This window comes from Phacochoerus africanus, chromosome 5 (assembly GCF_016906955.1).
Source record: "Phacochoerus africanus isolate WHEZ1 chromosome 5, ROS_Pafr_v1, whole genome shotgun sequence".
NCBI lineage: Eukaryota > Metazoa > Chordata > Mammalia > Artiodactyla > Suidae > Phacochoerus > Phacochoerus africanus.
Genome location: NC_062548.1, coordinates 111,893,228 through 111,916,750, shown reverse-complemented (window position 1 = coordinate 111,916,750; position 23,523 = coordinate 111,893,228). Strand labels below are relative to the sequence as shown.

At 38.6% G+C, this 23,523-nt stretch overlaps 1 protein-coding gene across 2 annotated transcripts in view; it reads left to right on the top strand.

The window, feature by feature from the left end:
- The first annotated feature begins 904 nt into the window (after positions 1–904).
- Positions 905–23,523, top strand: part of SLC30A6 (solute carrier family 30 member 6) — a 39,111-nt gene continuing 16,492 nt past the window's right edge. The window contains exons 1-10 of one of the 2 annotated variants that reach the window (XM_047782330.1): positions 905–955; positions 6,071–6,157; positions 11,290–11,374; positions 12,934–12,976; positions 14,507–14,572; positions 16,859–16,939; positions 17,539–17,574; positions 18,507–18,601; positions 22,443–22,491; positions 22,800–22,919. In XM_047782330.1, the coding sequence (XP_047638286.1) occupies positions 953–955; positions 6,071–6,157; positions 11,290–11,374; positions 12,934–12,976; positions 14,507–14,572; positions 16,859–16,939; positions 17,539–17,574; positions 18,507–18,601; positions 22,443–22,491; positions 22,800–22,919 (665 nt within the window). In that variant the 5' untranslated portion in view covers positions 905–952. The other variant, XM_047782329.1, reaches the window with a different exon arrangement.

Below are 23,523 nucleotides of genomic sequence, written 5' to 3'. Positions count from 1 at the left end.
GGAACACTAGCAGGGGTCTTCTTTTTTCTTTTTTTAACCCGCACCAGTGGCATATGGAAGTTCCCAGGCTAGGGGTCCAATCTGACCTGTAATTGCCAGCCACAGCCACAACCATGCGGGATATGGCCGCATCTGGGACCTACACCAAAGCTCATGGCAATGCTGGACCCTTAACCCACTAAGCAAAGTCAGGGACAGAACCCGCGTCCTCATGGATACTAGTCAGGTTCTTAACACACTATGAGCCACAACAGGAACTCTCTATTTTCTAAATGGCACTACTTATATTTTTACAGTACTTAAAAAAAAATTTCCTTCTCCCTACTTTGTCCCCTCTTACCAGAACATAGTTTTAATGAGATGAGCTCCTGACACACCTGCTCCATATTCAATTTTTGCCAAATGAATTATATTTCAATGTGTTTTATTTTCCTTTTTATAAAATAAATCTTAGAAAATTTAGGTAGCATTTTCGGAAGCACCACAGAGTACTCTGTAGTTAGACGATCTGAGTTCAGATGCAGCTACTATGGTAAACTAGCTGTATGTCTCCGGGCAAGTTCTTAATGTTTTCTCACTTGAAAAATGAGAATATTGTCTATTTCACAAGGCATTAAAAAATTCAATAGCACAACATAGGTAAAAGCGCTTCGGGACTCAATGAAATTTTCCTAACATCAGCAGCAAACCTTACTTGCCGCACAACAAGGACTACCGCACTCAATCATCTCCCAAACCTGGAACGGCTCGGAAGCGTCGCTCTAGCTTCCGCCTTCTCCTCTATAGAACGCAGGGGCAGCCGGGAAGGGGACGCGGGACCAGGAGGCCAGTGCACGCACTTCCGCCCCCACGTCGCTCGCAGCCAATCCGCGTCTGAGGCCCCACCCCGTCCGCTCCAGGGGAAAACCCGCTCCTAGAGCGTCTTCCGGTGGGAGCTGTGAGGCTCCTTATCATGGTGAGTTGGCCGTGGGCATGAGGGTTTCTGTCACAAGTGGTTCCTCTTATCCTGTCTGGTCCTGAAGCGGCCTTGAAGTGCCTCAGATGCCAGAGGAGAGGTCGTCTTTGTTATGCTTGGTTCCCCGGGAGCAGCGGCTGGGGTCCGAGAGAGTCCCTTGGACGCCCTGATGTCCTCTCGCTTCCACACCCGGTTTCTTTGACACCAGCCCCGCTCCAGGTCGACCTTTCATCTCTCGGCGAGTTTATGACTCCTCCCTGCTGTGATATTCTTGATATAGAAATATAAGGCATTGCTGGTGTCAGTGACTATACGACCAACAAAAGATCTGAAAAACAAGTCCACAGCCACAACGACGGTGTTGGTGATGTTTACAGCAGTGACGGTAACATTGGCGTAAATAAAGTCAGTGACGAGTAGCTTAATGAGGTTGTCGCCCCACCCTCCAACGTGGAGTTGTTGAGTGCAGGTAGCTGGATACGCAGCAGCTTTCAGAAGGCTGTTAAAGAGACTGGCTAAAGTCAAGGTGTTGGCAGTGCCTCTTACTGCAGTTTTTTGTGCATTTGAAGATACACTAGACTTTATGGTTTGGGGGACGTGGTGTTTAATCTAAATTTTGTTATTGGCATTAATCATGCTATGCCTTGAAAAATCAGGTGTATAGCTCTTTGAATTTTATCTAAAGATAAACATTTGATTATGATTTCAGTGCCAAAAAGGTACACACCATTTTATCAGAAAAATTCAAGGATCTCTTACTGATGGCTGTATATGAGAAGAGGACCACCTTTCTGTGCCTAAGCAATGTCACTCTCTTAAATATTTTTCCTTGAGTTGACATGGTCGAAAAATGTTTTATTCAACCACTTTTAAAATCTTTTGTAAATATTCTGTAGTCTTTTTTTTTTTTTATGCAGAAAGTGGGTAAAAGTCTACGTTTTTTGGCTAACCAAATAGCCCCTAGCTGTGTTCTCCTTCGTAACCCTGTATAGCCAGAGTTAAGTTTTTAAAGTTTGACTGTGCCACTCCCTTGCTTAAAATCCTTCCATTTTTTCCTTCTTTTTTTTTCTTTAGCCCTGTTTAGTGTGGCAAGCAAAGACATCTGTAGTTTAGTTTCTTAACTTACAGCCTCTTTTTATACATACATACATATATCCATATTCCAGCTACAAGGAACACCTTGCAGATTGTACTCTAAGAATTAGACCTTTGCACCGAATTAATATATGCTCTTCTGTCTTACAGAATTGTTCTCCATCTCCTATCCCCCATGCTTATCAGTACAAACCTTAAATGTCTTTTAGTCTCTTTCATTAGGCTTTCTGCCATATCTTAATATCATAGGATATTATGATATTAAGCATAGGATGTTATGCTACTGTGAGGATGCTTTTTACCAGTAACATCTGTAGCCCTTACTAGGCTATGTTAAAATTGTGTATTTAGGGGTTCTCTTGTGGTGCAGCGGGTTAAGGATTGGGTGTTGTCACTACAGCAGCTCAGATCCACTGCTGTGGTGTGGGTTTGATCCCTGGCCTGGGAACTTCCATATGCTGCGGTGCAGCCAAAAAAAAAAAGTGTATTTGCTTGTCTTTCTCATGTCCTAGGCTATAAGTTCTTTGAGAGCAAGACCTATATATTCACCCTAATGTTCCCAGAACCTTTCATACAGTGCCTGGCCCAGAGGAAGTTTTCAATAAATATCTGTTTTATAAAACACTAAATAAGTAACCATGGCACTAAATTTTTAAGCATGAAACATTTGTAATAAAGGAAATAGCATTTAAGTTTTATTTTTAAAGTTTTGAGTAAGAAAGATTTTGAGTAACCTCTTATTTATTATTTATTAACATGCTATGTGAAAGTATACTGCTATCAGAACATATATAGCCCTTGTTGTTAGTGAAGTTACTAAAAAATTAACTTACCGTGTAAGAGGACAAGATGAAGGCTATCCTATGATTAATTACAAAAGAAGTGGCATTAAAAAAAAAAACAAGCCTATCATTTGGAATAATATAGTAAGGCCTCATGTGGGAGGTGAACCAGTAAACAGTACTGTTTCCCTTCAGTACTCTTAGTTTCCTATTTGGAAAAGGAGATAGAGGTCAAGTAACTTGCTAAGTGCTACAGTGCTGTTAGAGCTCGGGTAGGCAAGTCTGGCCTTTTAGCTCTGGAGTGGTAGAATCATGAGACAAGGAGTACACCAGTTTATTTGGAGCTGAGGATTCCTATATGGAGCAAGAGAAAAAACTGGAAAGAAACTGAGGCTAAGTCACTGGAAAGCATTGAATTCCAGGTTGTGAAATTTGGAGTTTATCCTGATAGCAATGGAAAGTCAGTATCATTGTAGAAAGAGTAACATGAAAGTTAGGATTTTTGTGTCCCCCCGCCCCAATATCTAATGGCATCATAAATGGCCCTCTGCCTTTCGGAAATCTTATTGTCTAAACCTGAAGCTTAAAGTAACTTAAGTAACTTAAAATGGGCTGAAGTTAGAACATATTCAAAGATACCAGTATTGAGCAGAATTTATCTTTGGGACCAAAATATCCCACACGTAATTCTTGAGGACTGGAGTATGTTTGCTAACATAAGCACTTACTAACATCTCAGATAAAAATAGCATATTGTCCTTTTTCAGTTCAATGGGCTTAGCAGAGCCTTAGGGTTACACATACATTGGTCTTTATTTGGATATCAAAATTAGTAACCCTGTTTTCCTGATTCTTTATTGTTGCATTTTAAAGTATTTTTTAACTTTCATTGTAGAAATTTTCAAACATACACAGAAGTAGAATATAATATAATAACCCCCCATGTAGCCATAACTTGGCTTTGACAGTTAACAACATTTTGTGGTTTTTATTGCGCCAGATTTCTTTTTTTCTTTCCTTTTTTTTTTTTTTTTTTTCTTTTAGGGCCACACCCACAGCATATGGAAGTTCTGAGGCTAGGGGTTGAATCACAACTGTAGCTGCTGGCCTACACCACAGCTACAGCAGTATGGGTCCAAGATGCACCTGTAAAACTACACCGAAAGTCACAGCAATGCCATATCCCTGGCCCACTGGGGCAAGGCCAGGGATTGAACCTGCATCCTCACGGATACTAGTTGGATTTGTTTCCACTGCACCACAGTGATAACCCCTGTTGTGCCAGATTTCTAGTGTTCAGCCTATTTTCACTACTAAGATGTTTCTAGATGCTAACTGTAGGAAAATCCCACCTGTGCTTGAATTGTATCTGAAAAATTTTCACATATTTAATCTGTTAACACCCAGTTCCACTGCTGTCTGTGGAGCTTCAGTGTTTACAAGTCAAACCGGCCAGCTTTAGTGAAGTAGAAATGTAGTATGGTTGTTAGAGTGATATTTCACCTTTACCATCTAGGAAAATATTTAGTTAAAATTATAATGCAGGAGTTCCCGTCGTGGCGCAGTGGTTAACGAATCCAACTAGGAACCATGAGGTTGCGGGTTCGGTCCCTGCCCTTGCTCAGTGGGTTGACGATCTGGCGTTGCCGTGAGCTGTGGTGTAGGTTGCAGACGCGGCTCGGATCCCGCATTGCTGTGGCTCTGGCGTAGGCCGGTGGCTACAGCTCGGACTCAACCCCTAGCCTGGGAACCTCCATATGCCACGGGAGCGGCCCAAGAAATAGCAACAACAACAATAACAACAACAAAAAAAGACTAAAGTAAAATAAAATAAAATTATAATGCAGATATCTAAGTACACGGCACTTAGTGATCAAATTATTATGTATGACCCATTGAAATTGTGAAGGATTTTTTTCCTCTAGAAACAATTACTTTTTTCTTTCTTTCTTTCTTTCTTTTTTTTTTTTTTTTTTGCTATTTCTTGGGCCGCTTCCACAGCATATGGAGGTTCCCAGGCTAGGGGTTGAATCCGAGCTGTAGCCACCAGCCCACGCCAGAGCCACAGCAACGCGGGATCCAAGCCGCGTCTGCAACCTACACCACAGCTCACGGCAACGCCGGATCGTTAGCCCACTGAGCAAGGGCAGGGACCAAACCCGCAACCTCATGGTTCCTAGTCGGATTCGTTAACCACTGCTCCACGACGGGAACTCCTCCTCTTTCTTTTTTTTTTAATGGCCGAACTGGAGAACTAGAGGCATGTGAAAGTTCCCAGGCTAGAGGTCACATTGGAGCTGCAGCTGCTGGCCTATGCCACGGCCACAGCAGTGCCAGATCAGAGCCTCGTCTGTGACCTACACCATAACTCATGGATACTGGTTAGGTTCGTAACCCACTGAAGCACAATGGGAACGCCTGCTTTTTTTTTCCTCCATTTTTTTATTATTATTATTTTGGTTTGGTTTTTGTAGACTGTTGTATATATAGTAAAATTGACCAGTCCTTTTCCTTTACAGCTTCTTGTTTTTATGTCCTATTAAGAAAAGTCTTCTCCACATCCAGGATTACAAAACTATACATTTATAAGTTTCTTCAAGCACTTGATAGTTTTATATTTTAATTTTAAAATGGTAAAAGAATTAAAGTATAGTACCTTACCTTTTTCCAAATCCCGTTTATTGAGTAAATCTCCTTTTCTCCCACTGATGTTGGATACTATCTTAATCACAGACTAATTTCCTATATTTGCTTGAGCTCTCCTTCATGTTAAGGCTTTCCTACATGGTTTCCACTTTAGTTACCACTCAGTCTCTTCTGTCATTGGGAACCCCAGTTCCATTCCTTTCTCTGCTAGCACCATAATATGTACTGGCAGGGATGGACCATGGAAGCTAGCTAGAATGTCAGATACTTTGCCTTCCTGAAACTCAGAGGTTTTATTGTAATAAAACTTGCCAAACGTTTTTTATATAAAGCTTTAATAAGGTAAATTGTAATAATTTCTTTCCAGTAGAACTATTTTGCAAACTGCTTTTCTGGTTCAAAATTGCCTAATTTATTTTAAAAAGTGTTATTGTGAATCTTATGTAGATAAATACATGTAAAGTGTCTGAAATAATTACTTGGCACATATCAGGCATTCAGTAAATGTTAATTATTCCTATGTCATATGGCAGGAATTATGAAGAGGATTTAATATTTACATGCTGATTTGTGTATTTTTTGTGTCTTAAAGGGGACAATTCATCTTTTTAGAAAACCACAAAGATCTTTTTTTGGCAAGTTATTACAAGAATTTAGACTTGTAGCAGCTGATCGAAGGGTAAGTTCCTAATTTTTTATGTTGGATAAGTAATTGTTTAATGTAAAATTACAGTATATTAGTGTATAGTTGTTTTGCTTGGGAAAAAGCTAGGTTTCAATTAGTTTTTATTCTGATTCTAAAGAATTTTGAAGAAAAATTGGTGATTGCCTTATGTTAATTTTTTAGCAAATTACATGGATATAGTCTGAAACCACATTTTATCTCTCTCTCTCTCTCTTTTTTTTTTTTTTTTTGTTATTTTTGGTCTTTTCCAGGGCCGCACCTGCAACATATGGATGTTCCCAGGCTGGGGTCTAATCAGAGCTATAGCCGCCGGCCTATGCCAGAGCCACAGCAATGCCAGATCCGAGCTGTGTCTGCAATCTATACCACAGCTCACGGCAACGCTGGATCCTTAACCCACTGAGTGGAGCCAGGGATCAGACCCGCAACCTCATGGTTCCTGATCGGATTTGTTAACCACTGAGCCACAACGGGAACTCCCATTTTCTCATTTTTAATGTAAGGCAGGAAAAATAAGTTACGCTTTGAGACTGTAAATAGAAAGTTGGTGCCCTTTTTGATCACCAAAGTAGATCTTCTAGTGTTCTGTTTTCATTTTTCTCATTGTTGTCTCATTTACACTGTAAGTCCCTGAAGGCAGTGACTGTGTCTCTTTTGCTCACTTTTTAAAATAAAAATACAAAATAAGTATCCCATAAATATTTGATGAATTTTAAACAGTCCTAGCTTCAGTGGAGCACAGTAAGCAGTACCAATAACATTGACCACATATTGGGATACTAAACTAAAGCCTTCTTTTCTTTGTTTTTTACCACCATGTCACCTGTTTCTAAAACCTAGGAATATAGCCAGAACTCAGTAATTCTGAATTTGGAAATATTATCATCCCTGAATATTAAACTTCGAGAGTCAAGGGTAGGAACTTCTCTATCTCTTAGGTACTTGAGAAAAGATAGATAGAGCCATATGAGGTTGATGGAAAGTAACTATGTTGCAGAAGTGAGAAGAAGACTCTTTAATAATACACTTCATTGAAGCACCGTATGCTGCAGAATAGGTAGTACGAATAAAACTGACATAGGAACACTTGAATTGTACAGATAATCTCTGTCGTAATTTAATCTAATATACCCAGCTCATCTCTCTTCACCACAACTCCCAACTTAGTTCTTGGTGATTTTGTATTTCAAGTGGAAGATCCTTACCTCTCAATTCCTTAGTTCCTTTCTGCAAATAATGTCCTCTTTCCCTCCCAGCCATCCACTCCTATGATCATACCATGGACCTTGTCATTTATAATAACTGAAGCCTTCCACTGAATCAGTTTTGGGCATTTCATTCGTCAGTTGCCATCTCTTGTCTTTCCAGTTCACTCCTCCTAGTACTAGGACCTCCAATCCATTGACTCTGGCATATTTCCACTATTTTTCTCTTCTCTTATCCTCATTTACTTGCGTAGCAATTTAGATTTCATGGCCCACTGTTTTCATTTTCTTGCATATGCCTTCAACTCCTTTGTGCCCCTCTTCTGTCTGTCATACCTCCTTGGTAAATCCTTAACCTCATTATGTCCACTTTCTTTCTACTGTGTACATGCATGCAAGCAACTGAATCCAGCCTGGAAAAAACACAAAACCATGCTGACTGGTCTCACTTAAAATTCATGATCAAGTTTACCATTAGCACTGCCCATATCATATCTTCTTAGTTTGTCCAGTTTCCCACTTTCCAAAATGATAATTTCATGCCAGTTCTCATTTCTCTCCTCAAATTTACAAAACTTTATTTATCCTCACTCCAACCTATTGATGTTACTTCCTATTTCACTAAGGGAAAGGAAGTAATCGGAAGAAAACATCCACATCCTGTCATTAGGACATCGACCAACATTCTTCTCCCCTGTTTCTGTGAATGAATTGTCTGATCTTCTCTCTAAGACCAATCTATCCACTGTTGCCTACTCAAAGACAGCATTCCTATAACTGACCTTCTGTCTCTTGCATCGTTGTTCCTTCTTGAATCACTCTCCTCCTTCCTGTGTCATGATTACAGGCTATATGTTCACTCTCAGCTGCTGCCTCCTTTCTCTGCTTTCTTTTAAGTAGCAAAACTACTTAAAAGAATTGTCTCTGCTTTCTGTGCTCATTTTCTCTTCTCCCTGTCTCTATTAAACAAAACCAGTCTGGCTCTAGTCCCCACTTATCCAAAGAAACAACCTTTACGAGGTACCTCATAACCTTTATGTTGCCTAAATCATTAGTCATCCTCGTTTCCTATCTTATTTGATCTTAGTGGCATCTGACAAAAATCATTCTTTCCTTCCTTGAAGCGCTTTGTTTATTTGGACTCTGAAACACCACTCTTGATTTTCCTCCTACTTGGCCATTGTTTTTTAGTCTCCTTTGTTACTTTCCTTTCTGACCTCGTAAGTTTTGGAGTGGACCAGGGCTTATAGAGCTTTTGCTTCTCTTGTTTACATTCATTCCATCTTGTGACACTTCCATTACCATGTGCTCATGACCACGTATTTATATCTGAGTCCCTAATTTCTTCTCTACCTGTGATTCATATAGATAATGGCCTTCTCAACATTTTTACCTGGGTATTTCATAGGCATCTCAAATTTAATATGATCAAGCCTGAACTTTGATTTTCTTTCACTTTCTCACTGCATGGCTCAGACCAGAAACCTTGAAGTCATCCTTACCCCTCTTTTTCCCTTACTCCTCACATCTGTTTTAGGAGTAAATCTTGCTAGCTCTCTTCAGTATAATCCCCAGAACCTGACTCTTTTAACACCTTCCTACTACCATAAAAGCCACCATTGGAGTTCCTGTCATGGCACAGCGGAAACGAATCCGATTAGGAACCATGAGGTTGCCGGTTTGATCCCTGGCCTTGCTTAGTGGGTTAAGGATCTGGCGTTGCTGTGAGTTGTGGCATAGGTCGCAGATGTGGCTTGGATCTGGCATTGCTGTGGCTCTGGCGTGGCTACAGCTCTGATTCGACCCCTAGCCTGAGAACCTCCATATGCTACAGATATGGCCCTTAAAAAAAAAAAGCCACCATCATTTCCCACATGGATTATTTCAGTCACATTCTAAATGGTCTTCCTACTTCCATCCTTGCCCCAGACAGTAAATTCTACGTAGGGAAACTGAATGATCTTTTAAAAATAAAAGCCGTGTCACTTTCCTTCTCATTTGGACTAAATCCCATTATTTTCCTGGCATACAAGACACTACTTGATGCCCGGACTTGAGTCCCAGACTCTGAATTCACTTCTCTAGCTGGCCTGACAGGTACTTTTCTATCTCAGGGTATGTATACTGTGGTTCCCATTTTCTCTCTCAGGTAGCTGCATGCTCAGCACCTTTGCCTCTTTCAGATTTCTGGTTACATGTCACCTGACCAAAGGAGTTTTTTCAGACCATCCTATCTAGAAGATCAGCTCTCCTCTGTCTTCCATTACTGTGTTCTTGCCATACTTTATTTTTTCTTATTAGCACTTATCACCACTAAACTTATGTATTTGCTTATTGTCTGTCACCCTACCTGGATTAAAAGGTCCATTGTTCTGTTCACTACTTTATCTGTTGGGTATAGTGTCTGTTACAAAATAGATGCTCAAATATGTGTTGATTGTATAGCTTGATTCAACAGTAGAGGTGCATGTATTGCATGCTTTAGCCTCTTTTTCTTTTTTACTTTTTTTTTTTAATGCTGTACTTGTGGCATATGGAAGTTTCCAGGCCAGGGAGTGAATCCAAGCCGCAGCTGCACATCCTTTAACCCACTACACTTGGCCGGGGATCAAACCATTGCTTCCATAGCAACCCGAGCCACTGCAGTCAGGTTCTTAACCCACTGTGCCACAGTGGGAACTCCTGTCCTCCTTTTCTGACTGTTGTTGACTCTTTCTCATGACTAGACCCTGTGTCCAGTCATTTTATTAATGTCCTTGCTGATCTTAGAGTCCCTTGTCTCATTAACCTATCATATCACTTCTCTAGTGTCTAACATCCCTGTCTCACCTGTCTCTGGTTTTACTGCTGGGCGTAGAGGAAGTTCCAGAATGGTGTCTTCTATAAATTTGTGCTGGCAGTTGTAGTTCACTGCTTTGATGGTTCAGTAGTATATTCACCATATCGACTCTCCTGCACATTCTTATGGATTTAAGTTTCCAGTCCTCTTACACCATATCCTTTAATTTTAGAAAATTGCCTTGCTTCTTCCTTTCTAGAGATTTATAGGCTATTAAGTCTGTGTTACATCACTTTTACCTCTTTTTGCCTTAAAATTTCTGTTTTTTCAGTTACCTTCTTACCTTCTCACTTTTCCCAAAGGTATTGTTCTTCCTTTCTTTCATTTTCTTTTTTTTTTTTTTTGGCCACATCCACAGCATGTGGAAGTTTATTTTGAAGTATTTTCAAGCTTATAGAAAGTTACAAGATTTAGTGTAAGGAACTCCTTCATGCCTTTTACTCAGATTCATCTATTGCTTTACATTTTGCTCCATTTGTTTTATCATCATCTTTATATGCATGTTTATAGAGACAAAATTACATTCAAATGTCAACATATTATTCCTCAGCTATTTGAGAGTTTATGTTCTCTTGAATAATTTATTTTCTCTTGAATAATTTCATTATTAGAATTACTCTTTTTTTTGTTTGTTTTTGTTTTTTTGTTTATTTGCTTTTTTTTTTTAGGGCCACACCTGCAGGATATGGAGGTTCTCAGGCTAGGGGTCAAATTGGAGCTGCAGCTGCTGGCCTGTGCCACAGCCACACAGGATCTGAGCTGCGTCTGCAACCTGCACCACAGCTCAAGGCCACACCATATCCTTAACCCACTGAGCAAGGCGGCCATGGATCAAACCTGCATCCTCATGGATATTAGTCAGATGAGTTTCCACTGAGCCACGATGAGAACTCCTAGAATTTTTCTTTAAGGTTTGTATAATAATTTGGTTGATGATAATTTTTGTAGTTTTATGCAGTATAATACGAACTTTTTGAAAAAAGTTGTGCTTATTCCTTTGACTATCAGAGTATGTGTCACAGCAGTGGACCCAGTGAAGGTTATTAATGCTGTACAAATAAGGATGATTTTCTCTTTCACAGTCTTGGAAGATATTGTTCTTTGGTGCAATAAACTTAACATGTACTGGCTTCCTGCTTATGTGGTGCAGTTCCACTAACAGTATAGGTATGTTACTATTCTTATTTTTATGGAATTAATGATTAGTTTCACTTTAAATAAAGGTATATCTTTCTTTACATAGAATAACCTTTTTCTGAAATATAACTCAAAAGATTTATGAGAGAATCTATTCGAAAAGTACCTTGTAAACTGTAAAGTTTGGTTCATGGATACTAGTTGGATTCATTACTGCTGAGGCACGATAGGGAACTCCTAAAGTTTGGTTCCGTTGTTAAGCATTATCATTTAGAGTGAACTTTTTAAAAAAAAGCTGAATCTACTTGAAAAACATTTCTTTTTAAAAATATTTTTATTAAGTCGTAGTTGGTTTACAATATTATATTAGTTTCAGGTTTATAGCATTGTGATTTGGTATTTTTATAGGTCATACTCCATTAAAAGTTATTACAAAATAATGGCTATAATTCCCTGTGCTGTATAATATATCTGTGTTGCTAATCTGTTTTATACATAGTAGTTTGTATATCTTAATTTCATATCCCTGTCTTGTCCCTCTCCCCACTGGTAACCACTAGTTTGTTTTCTTTATCTGAGAGTCTGTTTCTGTTTAGCTATATACACTTTATTTTTTTAAATTCCACATATAGGTGATGTCATGATGTTTGTCTTTCTCTGACTTATTTCACTAAACATAATCTGTGGGTTGATCCATGTTGCTGCAAATGGCAGAATTTCATTCTTTTTTGGACTAATATTCCATGGTATACATATATACCACATCTTCTTTATCCGTTCTATTGAATGACTCTTGGGTGCTTATATATCTCGGCTATTGTAAATGGTGCTGCTGTGAACACTGGGGTGTATGTATCTTATCTTTTCATGAGAGTTCTTTTTTTTTTTGTCTTTTGTCTTTTTAGGGCCACACCCATCACACCCATGGTATATGGAGGTTCCCAGGCTAGGGGTAGCTTGCAGGCGTGGCTTGGATCCTGTGTTGCCGTGGCTGTGGTGTCTGCTGGCAGCTATAGCTCTGACTCGATCCCTAGCCTGGGAACTTCCATATGCCACAGGTGTGGCTCTAAAAAGGAAAAAAAAAATTTGAAATAGTACTCAGTTGACAAAAATAGGCAAAAATTGGTCACAGTGTTTTTGAGCATATGCTGATCCATGCCATGGAGAAATCAGGTTCTAAAGTAACTCTTAATATTAACCAACTTCGGCTAATCAGTGAGTCATGATTTTTTTCTTTTTCTTTTTAGGGCTGCACCCGTGGCATATGGAGGTTCCCAGGCTAGGGCTTGAATCAGAACTACAGCTGCTGGCCTGTGCCACAGTCACAGCAATGCAGCATCCAAGCCATGCCTGCATCCTACACCACAGCTCACCGCAACACCAGATTCTTAACCCACTGAGCAAGGCCAGGGCTTGAACCTGCAACCTCATGATTTCTAATTGGATTCATTTCCGCTGTGCCACGACAGGAACTCTAGGAGTTTTTTTTTGATGATGGATACCCATGGTATGAACAGTTTTGGTGATTTGCTGTATTTCCTAACAGTGGATTCGATTATATTTTAATCAGTCTTTTTGTTGTTTTACAGCTTTAACTGCCTATACTTACCTGACTATTTTTGATCTTTTTAGGTAAGTTTTTAAAACTTTCCTTAATGTTTTGAAGCTGATAAGGAATTTTTTGTGCTGAATTTATGAAGTTTTCTTTACTTAAAGGAAAGTGATCTGTGAAATAAGTAAAATTATCAACAGGGACCATATATACAAATAGTAACACTTAGAAGATATACTGAGAGAGTCATTCCTGTCGTAGCTCTGCGATTAATAAATCTGAGTAGCAACCATGAGGACACAGGTTTGATCCCTGGCCTTGCTCAGTAGGTTAAGGATCCTGCATGGCTGTGGTGTGTGTAGGCCAGCAGCTACAGCTCCTATTACCTGGCCTGGGAACTTCCATATGCCTCGGGTGTGGGGCCCTAAAAAAAAAGGAAAAAGAAGACGTACTGAAAGAAAATAGCCCATTTTTATAGCAACAGAAAAGGTAACACCCAGACATTAGGTCAGGTGTTTGGGGTGCCTACCTGTCAGTGAGTCAGCTGTGACCAGAGAGCAGGAACATGTAAGAACATACCAGTTCCCACTGTAACCATGTAGATGGGAAAAGAAATGAGGAGCATTAATAACCATGAAGTTTATATGGATGTAATTGTGAGCCAGAGAGACAACGTGTTGGCTCCCTACTTTATGGGACCTTTCAGATATCCGTATAAAGTTGCAAAGTACGTAGACCATGATGTCTCCACGATCCATGCCATAGGAGAATATTATAAGGATGTCTTTTCATCAGTCACATAACTAAGGCTACCTGATTGAACTAAAACAGATAGTTGTTACCTGAATTTCACTGTGTAGTAGGTTGTTTTAGAATGATTCTCCATTGTACTTAGAAACTTACCACAGCTTTATCCCATCCAGAATATTGTCAAGGTATTAGTAATACTTTAACTTTTTTTTTTTTTGTCTTTTGTCCTTTTAGGGCCGCTCCTGTGGCATATGGAGGTTCCCAGGCTAGGGGTTGAATTGGAGTGGTAGCTGCCAGCCTACACCACAGCCACAGCAATGCCAGATTAAAGCTGCATCTGCAACCTACACCACAGCTCACGGCAACGCCAGATCCTTAACTCACTGAGCAAGGCCAGGGATCAAACCCGCAACCTCATGGTTCCTAGTCTGATCCGTTTCCGCTGTGCCACAATGGGAACTCCTAGTTTAACTTTTAATAAAAATTAAAGTTTATCAAAGTTAGAATGTACTGTATATGCCTAGAATAAAATAAATTTTCTGTATTATAACTGTGTCATTTTTTGCAGCCTCAGTTATGGAAACCATTTAGGGTAGATAACTTACTGAGTAGAGAAAGTATGGGTTTAGGTTCTATTTAACTGTCTTAATGGTATGTTGTAACTTTCAGTTTCTCCGCATGTTAAAACTGTCACACATTAGGGTGCTTACTGTGATTAGATTATAAATTATTAGAATAACTTATTAGTCTGTGCGAACACTGGTAACTTTTAGCAACTTAGATATTCTGAAAAGTTAATTTCTTTTTGTGTGTTCCCTAGCTCTAGATCTAATGCTAAATTTATTTTCCTTTTTACTTAGTTTAATGACATGTTTAATAAGTTACTGGGTAATGATGAGAAAACCTAGCCCTGCCTATTCATTTGGGTAAGTTCAAATTATTTTATTTGCTGCTGACTTATTGCTATTAAAATAGTAGTTATATCAGGCTGTAGAGAGCTAGCTAGAGTATTTCTAGAAAATAAATGCTGCTTGATGGAGTCCCAGTGTGACTAAGTGGTTAACAAACCTGACTGGTAGCAATGAGGATGTGGGCTCAGTCCCTGGCCTTGCTCACTGGGTTGAGAATCTGGCTTTGCCGTGAGCTCTGGTAGCACATCCCATGTTGCTGTGGATTTGGTGTAGACCGGCAGCTGTAGCTCCAATACTACCCCTACCCTGGGAACTTCCATATGCTGTAGGTGTGGCCCTAAAAAGCAAAATAAATAAATAAATAAGTTTATTTCAATGATAAATTCAGTTTAATAAATAAATAAATTTATTTCAATGATAAATTCAGTTTATCAGTCTTGTTCTTTATGGTTAGTACTTTTTGTGTACTTATCAAGAGATTTTGGCTAGCCCCAAGGTCCTAAAGACATTCTACTCTGTTAATTAGAGGTGTTACTGTTTGATCTTTCAAATGTAGGCTTAGAATCAAGGTAGAATTGATTTTTGTGTATGGGTGGAGGTAGAGGTCAAGGCACATTTGTTTCTATAGAGCTATTCACATTGATAAAACTTCATTGAAAAAATTTATTCTTTTTCTACTGCTTTTATGTGCTATGTTTTCAAAAATTAAGTGCCTGTATGTGTGTAGGTCTGTTTCTGGATTCTCTTTTCTCTTTGGTGTATTTGTCTACCAATGTGTCATTCTATACTGTGTTAATTACTGTAGTTTTGAAATCTTGATTATTGTAGTGTAAATCTTCTGTCTTTGTTGTTGCTCTTCAGATTATCTTTGCTTTCTTTCAGCTTTTGCGTTTCCATGTGCACTTTAATGTCAGCTTAGCAATTTCCAGAAATAATGTTGCTGCATTTACATACTGTTTTTTGGGGTGTTTTGGCTGTGCTTGCGGCATGTGAAAGTTTTAGGCTGGGGATCACATTGATGCCACAGCAGCAACCTGAGCTGCGGTAGTGACAATGCTGAATCCTTAACCCACTGCACATAAAGGAACTCCTACATACTGTTTTTTTATCCTTTCCCATAACCCCCCCTTTTCACTTACATATTTCCATGTCAATAAATACTTTTTTTTTTGTCTTTTTGCCTTTTCTAGGGCCACTCTTGCGGCATATGGAGATTTCCAGGCTAGGGGTCTAATTGGAACTGTGGGCACTGGCCTAAGCCAGAGCCACAGCAACAAGGGATCCGAGCCGCATCTGCAACCTACACCACAGCTCATGGCAATGCCAGATCTTTAACCCACTGAGCAAGGCCAGGGATTGAACCCGCAACCTCATGGTTCCTAGTTGGATTCGTTAACCACTGCGCCATGATGGGAACTCCAATAATACATTCCTATTAATATTTTTAGTAACATACAATGATCTTTTGTTGATTTCCAACATTTCCTCATTACAAATAGCAATGTGATGAGCTTTTCATTTTATTTATCTTCTGAATATCCTGAATTCTGTATCACCTGGAATTAACCGACTCATTTGGAAGAAAAAAAGTAATGTGATAAACATTCTTAATTATTTTATTACCTTTTCCGAAAATAGTTTTTTCCTTGAGAAATTTTTACTTACCACAGGTATTGAATACCATTAAATTATATGTAGTGGGGAAAACTTAGATAAATACAACAGTAGCTTCTGGCCTCGAGCTTATAGCTTAGGAATTATAAGACATAATTAACTGCAATTATGTGTAGACCTGAGAGGCAATATAGTAGTGGTTAAAATCATGAACTTTGGAATCAGTGTGAAAACCTGACTCCTCCACTTGCTAGCTATATGACTCTTATTAAACAGTTACTTTTCCTCTTTGTGTTTCAAATTCCTTATCTCTTAAAAAAAAAAAAAAAAATTGGCTACAGTAACCCTCAGGAGAATTTGAGAGGTTCAGATGAGGTAACATGTTAAGCACTTCAACCAGTGTCTAACACATGGTGGGTCAATTAAGTGTTACATGTTATTATATGATGGTTATTTCTAGAATATAAGAGCCATAAGTGGGTCCTAGGAATATGTATTGTACAAATAGTCACTCTTTAAAAATCTGTGATGTTCATCATTTATTATCATTCTAGAAACTCTGTAGTCTGTTCTAATAGTGTTTGGCTTATAGTAGGCACATGTATATTGAATGGGTCTGTGTGTTCTAGAGATACTAGTTTGTGAATTGAAAGAATTATACTGATTTAATTAATTTTCTAATTTCAGATTTGAAAGATTAGAAGTCCTGGCTGTATTTGCTTCCACAGTCTTGGCACAATTGGGAGCTCTCTTTATATTAAAAGAAAGGTACATTTGTATATGATATTGCTGTCATCATAAATTCTACCTATGCCACATTTGGAACATGAAAGAATCCATTGAGACACATCTGGCTTGAATTCAGATATGCAGGAGTTCCCTGGTGGCTCAGTGGATTAAGGATCCAGTGTTGTTACTGCTATGGCTTGGGTCATTGCTGTGGCATAGGTTTGGTCCCTGACCCAGGAACTTCCACATGCTGTGAGTGTGGCCAAAAAAAAAAAAAAAAATCAAGATTTGTAGTGCTGGAGTTTTGATAACAGTTTCTTCATGTTTTAGACTTCTCTCCCTTCTTTTCACCCTTCCTTAATGCTACTAAAATGAGTCTAAGTAGCTGTGGATGAAAGGAAGGCATTTAGTCAGATGTATTTTAAAGCTTAGTATAAAACCATTGAAACAGGTTCAGTAGAGAAAGGTTGACATTACATATTGAGGATAATTTGTGAGTCTCCTTGCCTCATTGCTACTAATAATTGGTTTTCAAATTGAGAAATTTTGTGAACTTACTGGGTTAATTATATATTTAATGAATAATTTTAATTTTATAATTTTTAGGACTTATTTAATACCTTATTTCTGTCTTTTAGTGCAGAACGCTTTTTGGAGCAGCCCGAGATACACACGTGAGATTCTGCTTTTGACATAATTTGCTATTAAGTTTGATTCCCAGTTATTAATTGCCATATTATTAAATAGTGGTTACTTTGGCTATTAACAGAGTTGAAAGTGTGGCAGTATACGTTTCACTGATATTTTAAGCAAAATCCTCAAAAACTAAGACTCCTTTCACCCTTAACGATTCCCAAGCTCTTAGATTTTTATACCGAACAGGGAAACCTTTCTACCCTGACTTCAGGTCTCTCAGTATTTCCAGGCCCAGGTCAACACACTAAGCCAGCCCTGTCTGGCCTTCTGTAATTTATTTACTTATTTATTTAGTTTTAATTTTCTTTTAATGATTTTATTTTTTTCCATTATAGCCGATTTACAGTGTTCTGTCAATTTTCTCCTGTACAGCAAAATGACACAGTCACACATACATATATAGATTCTTTTTTCTTACATTGTCACACTCCATCATAAGTGACTAGATATATAGATCCTAGTGCTATACGCATGAGCTTTCTGTAATTTAAAATTAGATCCCATAAATCTTTTAGTAGCATCTGCAGAAAAGATGCAATTTTTATTATTTACCACATAGTTGCCAATTATGTGGATTTGACCTGTTCTAATCAGTTTAATTCAAGACAGTCTGACCTGGCCACAGTACTGTAAACCAGATACTATTAGCATTTATACAAATTTATAATAGCAGTTACCTGAAGAAGATACTGTTAATGCCGAGTCTTTTTTTCTTTCCTCCTGTGTAAGATGGAACAGCAGTAGACAGAACAGAGGTCATGGGGGTTAGAAACCAAAATCAGATTCTGGCTCTGCAAATACCAAACCATTGAAGCAGACTGCTGCCTTCCCATTTCTAGTCTCTCCACATGCTGAGATTACATATTGATATTGCCAAGAAAAAAGTAATGATAAATGTTATTCTTTTTAGGGGAAGACTATTAGTTGGTACTTTTGTGGCTCTTTCTTTCAACCTGTTCACGATGCTTTCTGTTCGGAATAAACCTTTTGCTTATGTCTCTGAAGGTATGTTTTTTACTTACTGTTAATTAAAAATTCAGTTAATCTCTCATTAAAAACAAGTCTTTTTTTTGTTTCATTAATTCATAAATCAATGAGAAAGTATACCCTGAAGAGAAAACTACCCCAAACATTCTAACCTCTTCCCCAAGTAGAAAATTATAAAACAAAATCTAATTATTTCAGGCTTTAAAGTAACATATTACTTAAAAAGCAGGCAGAACTGACTTAAGTTACATGTAATTAAAATGTTGCATTTACCAAATAACATGAATGAAATTTTGAGATGTGTACCTACCTAAGAAAAGTTTATTGCAGGCATTTTAGAAGTATCAGTATACTTAGAGTAGTTAATGTATTTATTGCAAATGGTTGTATTTTGTTAATTAAATGAGTTCCCAGGAACTTCCCTTGGGCAGTGGTGGGTGGACATATGTTTGAAAGTAGCCAAAAAAAGGAGTTCCTGTCGTGGCGTAAACGAATCTGACTAGGAACCATGAGATTTCGGGTTTGATCCCTGTCCTCGCTCGGTGGATTAAGGATCCGGTATTGCCATGAGCTTATGGTGTAGGTCAAAGACACAGCTCAGATCCTGCATTGCTGTGGCTGTGGTGTAGGCCAGTGGCTATAGCTCCAGTTTGACCCCTAGCCTGGGAACCTTCATATGCCTCTGGTGCAGCTGTAAAAAGAAAAAAAAGAAAAGAATTTGGAGTTGTTAATTGCAGTGACTCAAGTTGCCCTTGTGGTGAGGGTTTAGTCCTTGGCCTGGGAACTTCTCCTTACCATGGGCACAGCTGAAAAAAAGCACCCAGAACAAAAAAGAAATATGCATTCAAGTTTAAACAACTTGCTGATTGTTATGAGGTATGACTTGTATTTGTATGAATTAGAGTTTATGAATTACTGTACGAACTAGAAAATTAAATAATTATATTTGTGATGAGCAGAATTATTTTGAAAAAACTTTATAAATTGCAAAAAAAATTTTTTTTTTGTCTTTTTTAGGGCCGTACCCACGACATAGGGAGATTCCCAGACTAGGGGTCCAATTGGAGCTGTAGCTACCGGCCTACACCACAGCCGCAGCAACACGGGATCTGACCTACACCACAGATCATGGCAATGCCGGATCCTTAACCCTCTGAGCAAGGCCAGGGATCGAACCCACAACCTCATGGTTCCTAGTCAGATTCGTTAACCACTGAACCATGATGGGAAGTCGGAAGGTACAGAGATTTAGAAACTGTTTCTCTGTAAAGATCAGAAAGATACGAGAAGAAAATAATACTAATAACCTGACGACAAAGAAATAACGTTAACATTTCTATTTTCTTTTCATTTTTTTCTATGCACATATACTTTTTTTTTTACATAGAATTGTATCAATTTAGCTTTTTGTTTGGCTTTTTTCAGTTAATGTCTTGAGTATTGCTTTTCATTAAATACTCTTTGAAAAAATGATTTTTTTTTCATCTTTTCAGGACTGCACCTGTGGCATATGGCAGTTCCCAGGTTAGGAGTCCAGTTGGAGCTGTAGCCACTGGCCTATGCCACAGCCACAGCAATGCGGGATCCGAGCTGCATCTATGACCTACACCACAGCTCATGGCAACGCCAGACCCTTAACCCACTGAGTGAGGGCGGGGATCGAACCTGTGTCCTCAGGGATGGTAGTTGGATTCGTTAACCACTGAGCCATGACGGGAACTCCAAAAAAATGGTTTTTTGGTGCTTGCATATTTTTTCATGAAGTTTTGTGTCTTTTTCAGCTATATCCATAGCATATAGAAATTCCTGGGCCAGGGATTGAACCCAAGCCAGAGCTATAACCCATGTCACAGCTACAGCAGTGCTGGATTCTTAACCCAGTGCACTGGACTTGGGATCGAACTGGCACTTCCACAGAAACAAACCAGATCATTTATCCACTGTGCTGCAGTGGGAACTTCTTGTCATGAATATTTTTAAATGTTAGTCTATTGTTTAAGATTTTCAACTTTTCCTTTTAGAAATAATGCTGTAACTACCTTTTTTTTGTATTAAATTTCTTGTATGTGTTTCTAATTCTAATAAATTCCCAAAGAATAAATTATAAATGGGTTAAAATAATTTTTTTTTGCTACACCCGTAGCATTCAGAAGTCCCCAGACCAGGGACTGAATCCACATCATAGCAGGGACTTGAGCAACAGCAGTAACAATGCTGGATCCTTAACCCACTGTGCCACCAGGGAACTCCCCAAAATAAAGTATTTTAAATATCTTTGATATATATTGCCAAATTTATTTCCAGAAAAATTATCTTGTTTGTACTTTTATTAGTTGTGAACGAAAGTTCTCAGAAACATCAAGATTTACAACATCGGGGAGTTCCCTGGTCATCATTGCTATGGCATAGGTTTGATCCCTGGCCTGGGAACTTCTGCATGCCATAGGCACAGCCAACAACAACAAAAGATTGAAGTTCCTGTTATGGTTCAGTGGGTCAATGACCCAACATTGTCTCTGTGAGAATGTGGATTCGATTCCTGACCTCACTCAGTGGGTTGATGATCTGTCATTGCCACAGGCTACAGCATAGGTCACAGATGTGGCTTGGATTTGGTGTTACTGTAGCTGTAGCATAGGTCACAGCTGCAGCTCTAATTTGACCCATGGCTGGGAAACTTCCATATGCCGCAGGTATGGCTATAAAAATATTGAAATTTGAGTGGGAAGTAATATCGAGTACTTTCTATCTGCCAGGCACTGTGCTACATACTTTAAATAAAGCTTATTTATTTTATCCTATTACCATACGATATTATCATACCATATATCCGTTTTACACTGTTATATCTATTTTATACTATATTTTATACAATATTATCTATCATATTTACACTATAAATATATTTATAAAGATATATTACACATAATATGGCAATCTTAATAATATTTACACTATAATTTATACTTTATTATCTATAATATTACACCATATTATCACACCATATTTTCCCCATTTTACACTGAGGCATTGAGAGATTAAGTCACTTGTCCTGGGCTACACATCTAATTATGGGCAGATCTGGGTTCGAAGCCAGGTATTCTGGCATCAGAGTCTGCTTTTTTTTTTTTTTGTCTTTTGTCTTTTGTCTTTAGGGCTGAACCTGTAGCACATGGAGGTTCCCAGGCTAGGGGTCGAGTCAGAGCTGTAGCTGCCAGCAGACACATGGGATCCGAGCCGTGTCTTCGACCTACACCTCCTCTCACGGCAATGACGGATCCCCAACCCACCAAGCAAGGTCAGGGATCGAATCCACGTCCTCATGTATGCTAGTCGGGTTTGTTAACCACTGAGCCATGACAGAAATTCCATCAGAGTCTGCTCTTAACTGCTATACTAGACTATTTTTTATAGACTTAGCAATCTTTTTTACATCATAATACACATAAAAATAGTGATTATTTCTGTAGCACCCTGGGATAAATGTAAGAGGATGCTTGAGCCTGGAGGATACTTGTCCAGGGACAGTAACTGGCACCAGTCTGCACGTAGACACATCTCCAGCTGGCCTTTCTGAGAGTTGAGGGAATCAGTGTACCTGCAATCCATTCTCAGCTTTATAATAATAATGTCATGTGTAAGTTCATGGATTACTTCAGGTCAAATGTGTATTGTAGTTAAAACTGATTTTCATCTGGTATCTTAAAAGCATAAACAGAAGTTCTAGATTGGCCGAATAATGTGTCCTTTTGTAATGTTATATAGTCATGGCCAAACTTATTTTTTAAATGTAAGAATTGAGTATTTCTAGTAGTGGTTTATTCCGTGTATGTAATTTTAAGTATTTTCTTTTTTAAAGCTGCTAGTACGAGTTGGCTTCAAGAGCATGTTGCTGACCTTAGTAGAAGGTAAGACGTTCTAGGATTTCATAATATACATAACGTTAAAGAAATGCACCTGTCATGGGGACTTATATTACTCATTGCTGTGGTTACTACATGAATCTCACTGATCAGATTCTTATTCTCTCCATGCTTTTTCTTACTTTGTAATTGATGATACAAAAGAGACCTTTATGAGTGAGAGTGTTTTGTTCCTAAATCCTGTTTGCTTTAGAAGATATATGGTACTAAAATACAAGGCAACTTTTATAAAATTTTCATCAGTATTACATAAGTTGTGCTAAGGAGTAATCTTTTTGTTTATTTTTCCATAGCTTGTGTGGAATTATTCCAGGACTTAGCAGTATCTTCCTTCCTCGAATGAATCCATTTGTTTTGATTGATCTTGCTGGAGCATTTGCTCTTTGTATTACTTATATGCTAATTGAAATTAAGTAAGTATTTATTATTTCTATCAAGAGTGTTTCAGTTCCTGGGGCCTTGACAGAAACTAATAAGATGGTTAGGGATTAAGCTTATAGCATGTTTGCTTATGACCTGTGTGACTTTGGTCAAGTCTTATCCTCAAGTGTCTTCATCTGAAAAAATTAAGGGGGTTGGATTCAATAAAAAATTTTCACTGCAGTCTATAATGCAGACTGGAAAACTTTAAATTCCCTACTGCTGGCTTGAGTAAAACTGAGAAAAGGAGGGTAAAGAGAGATAAAACACAGCTGCTATTGCTGAACAAGCGAAGAGAAGAAGTAGATGGGGTTTTTTTGTTTGTTTGTTTCTTTGTTTTTTGCGTTTTAGGACTGCACTAACCGCATATGGAGGTTCCCAGGCTAGGTGTCAAATCGGAGCTGTAGCTGCCAGCCTATGTCACAGCCACAGCATTGTGGGATCTGAGCTGCGTCTGTGACCTACACCACAGCTCATGGCAATACAGATCCTTAACCCACTGAGCAAGGCCAGGGATCGAACCTGCAACCTCATGGTTCCTAGTCAGATTCATTTCCACTGTGCCACGATCCACCCATTCTTTTTCCTAAATTGAGG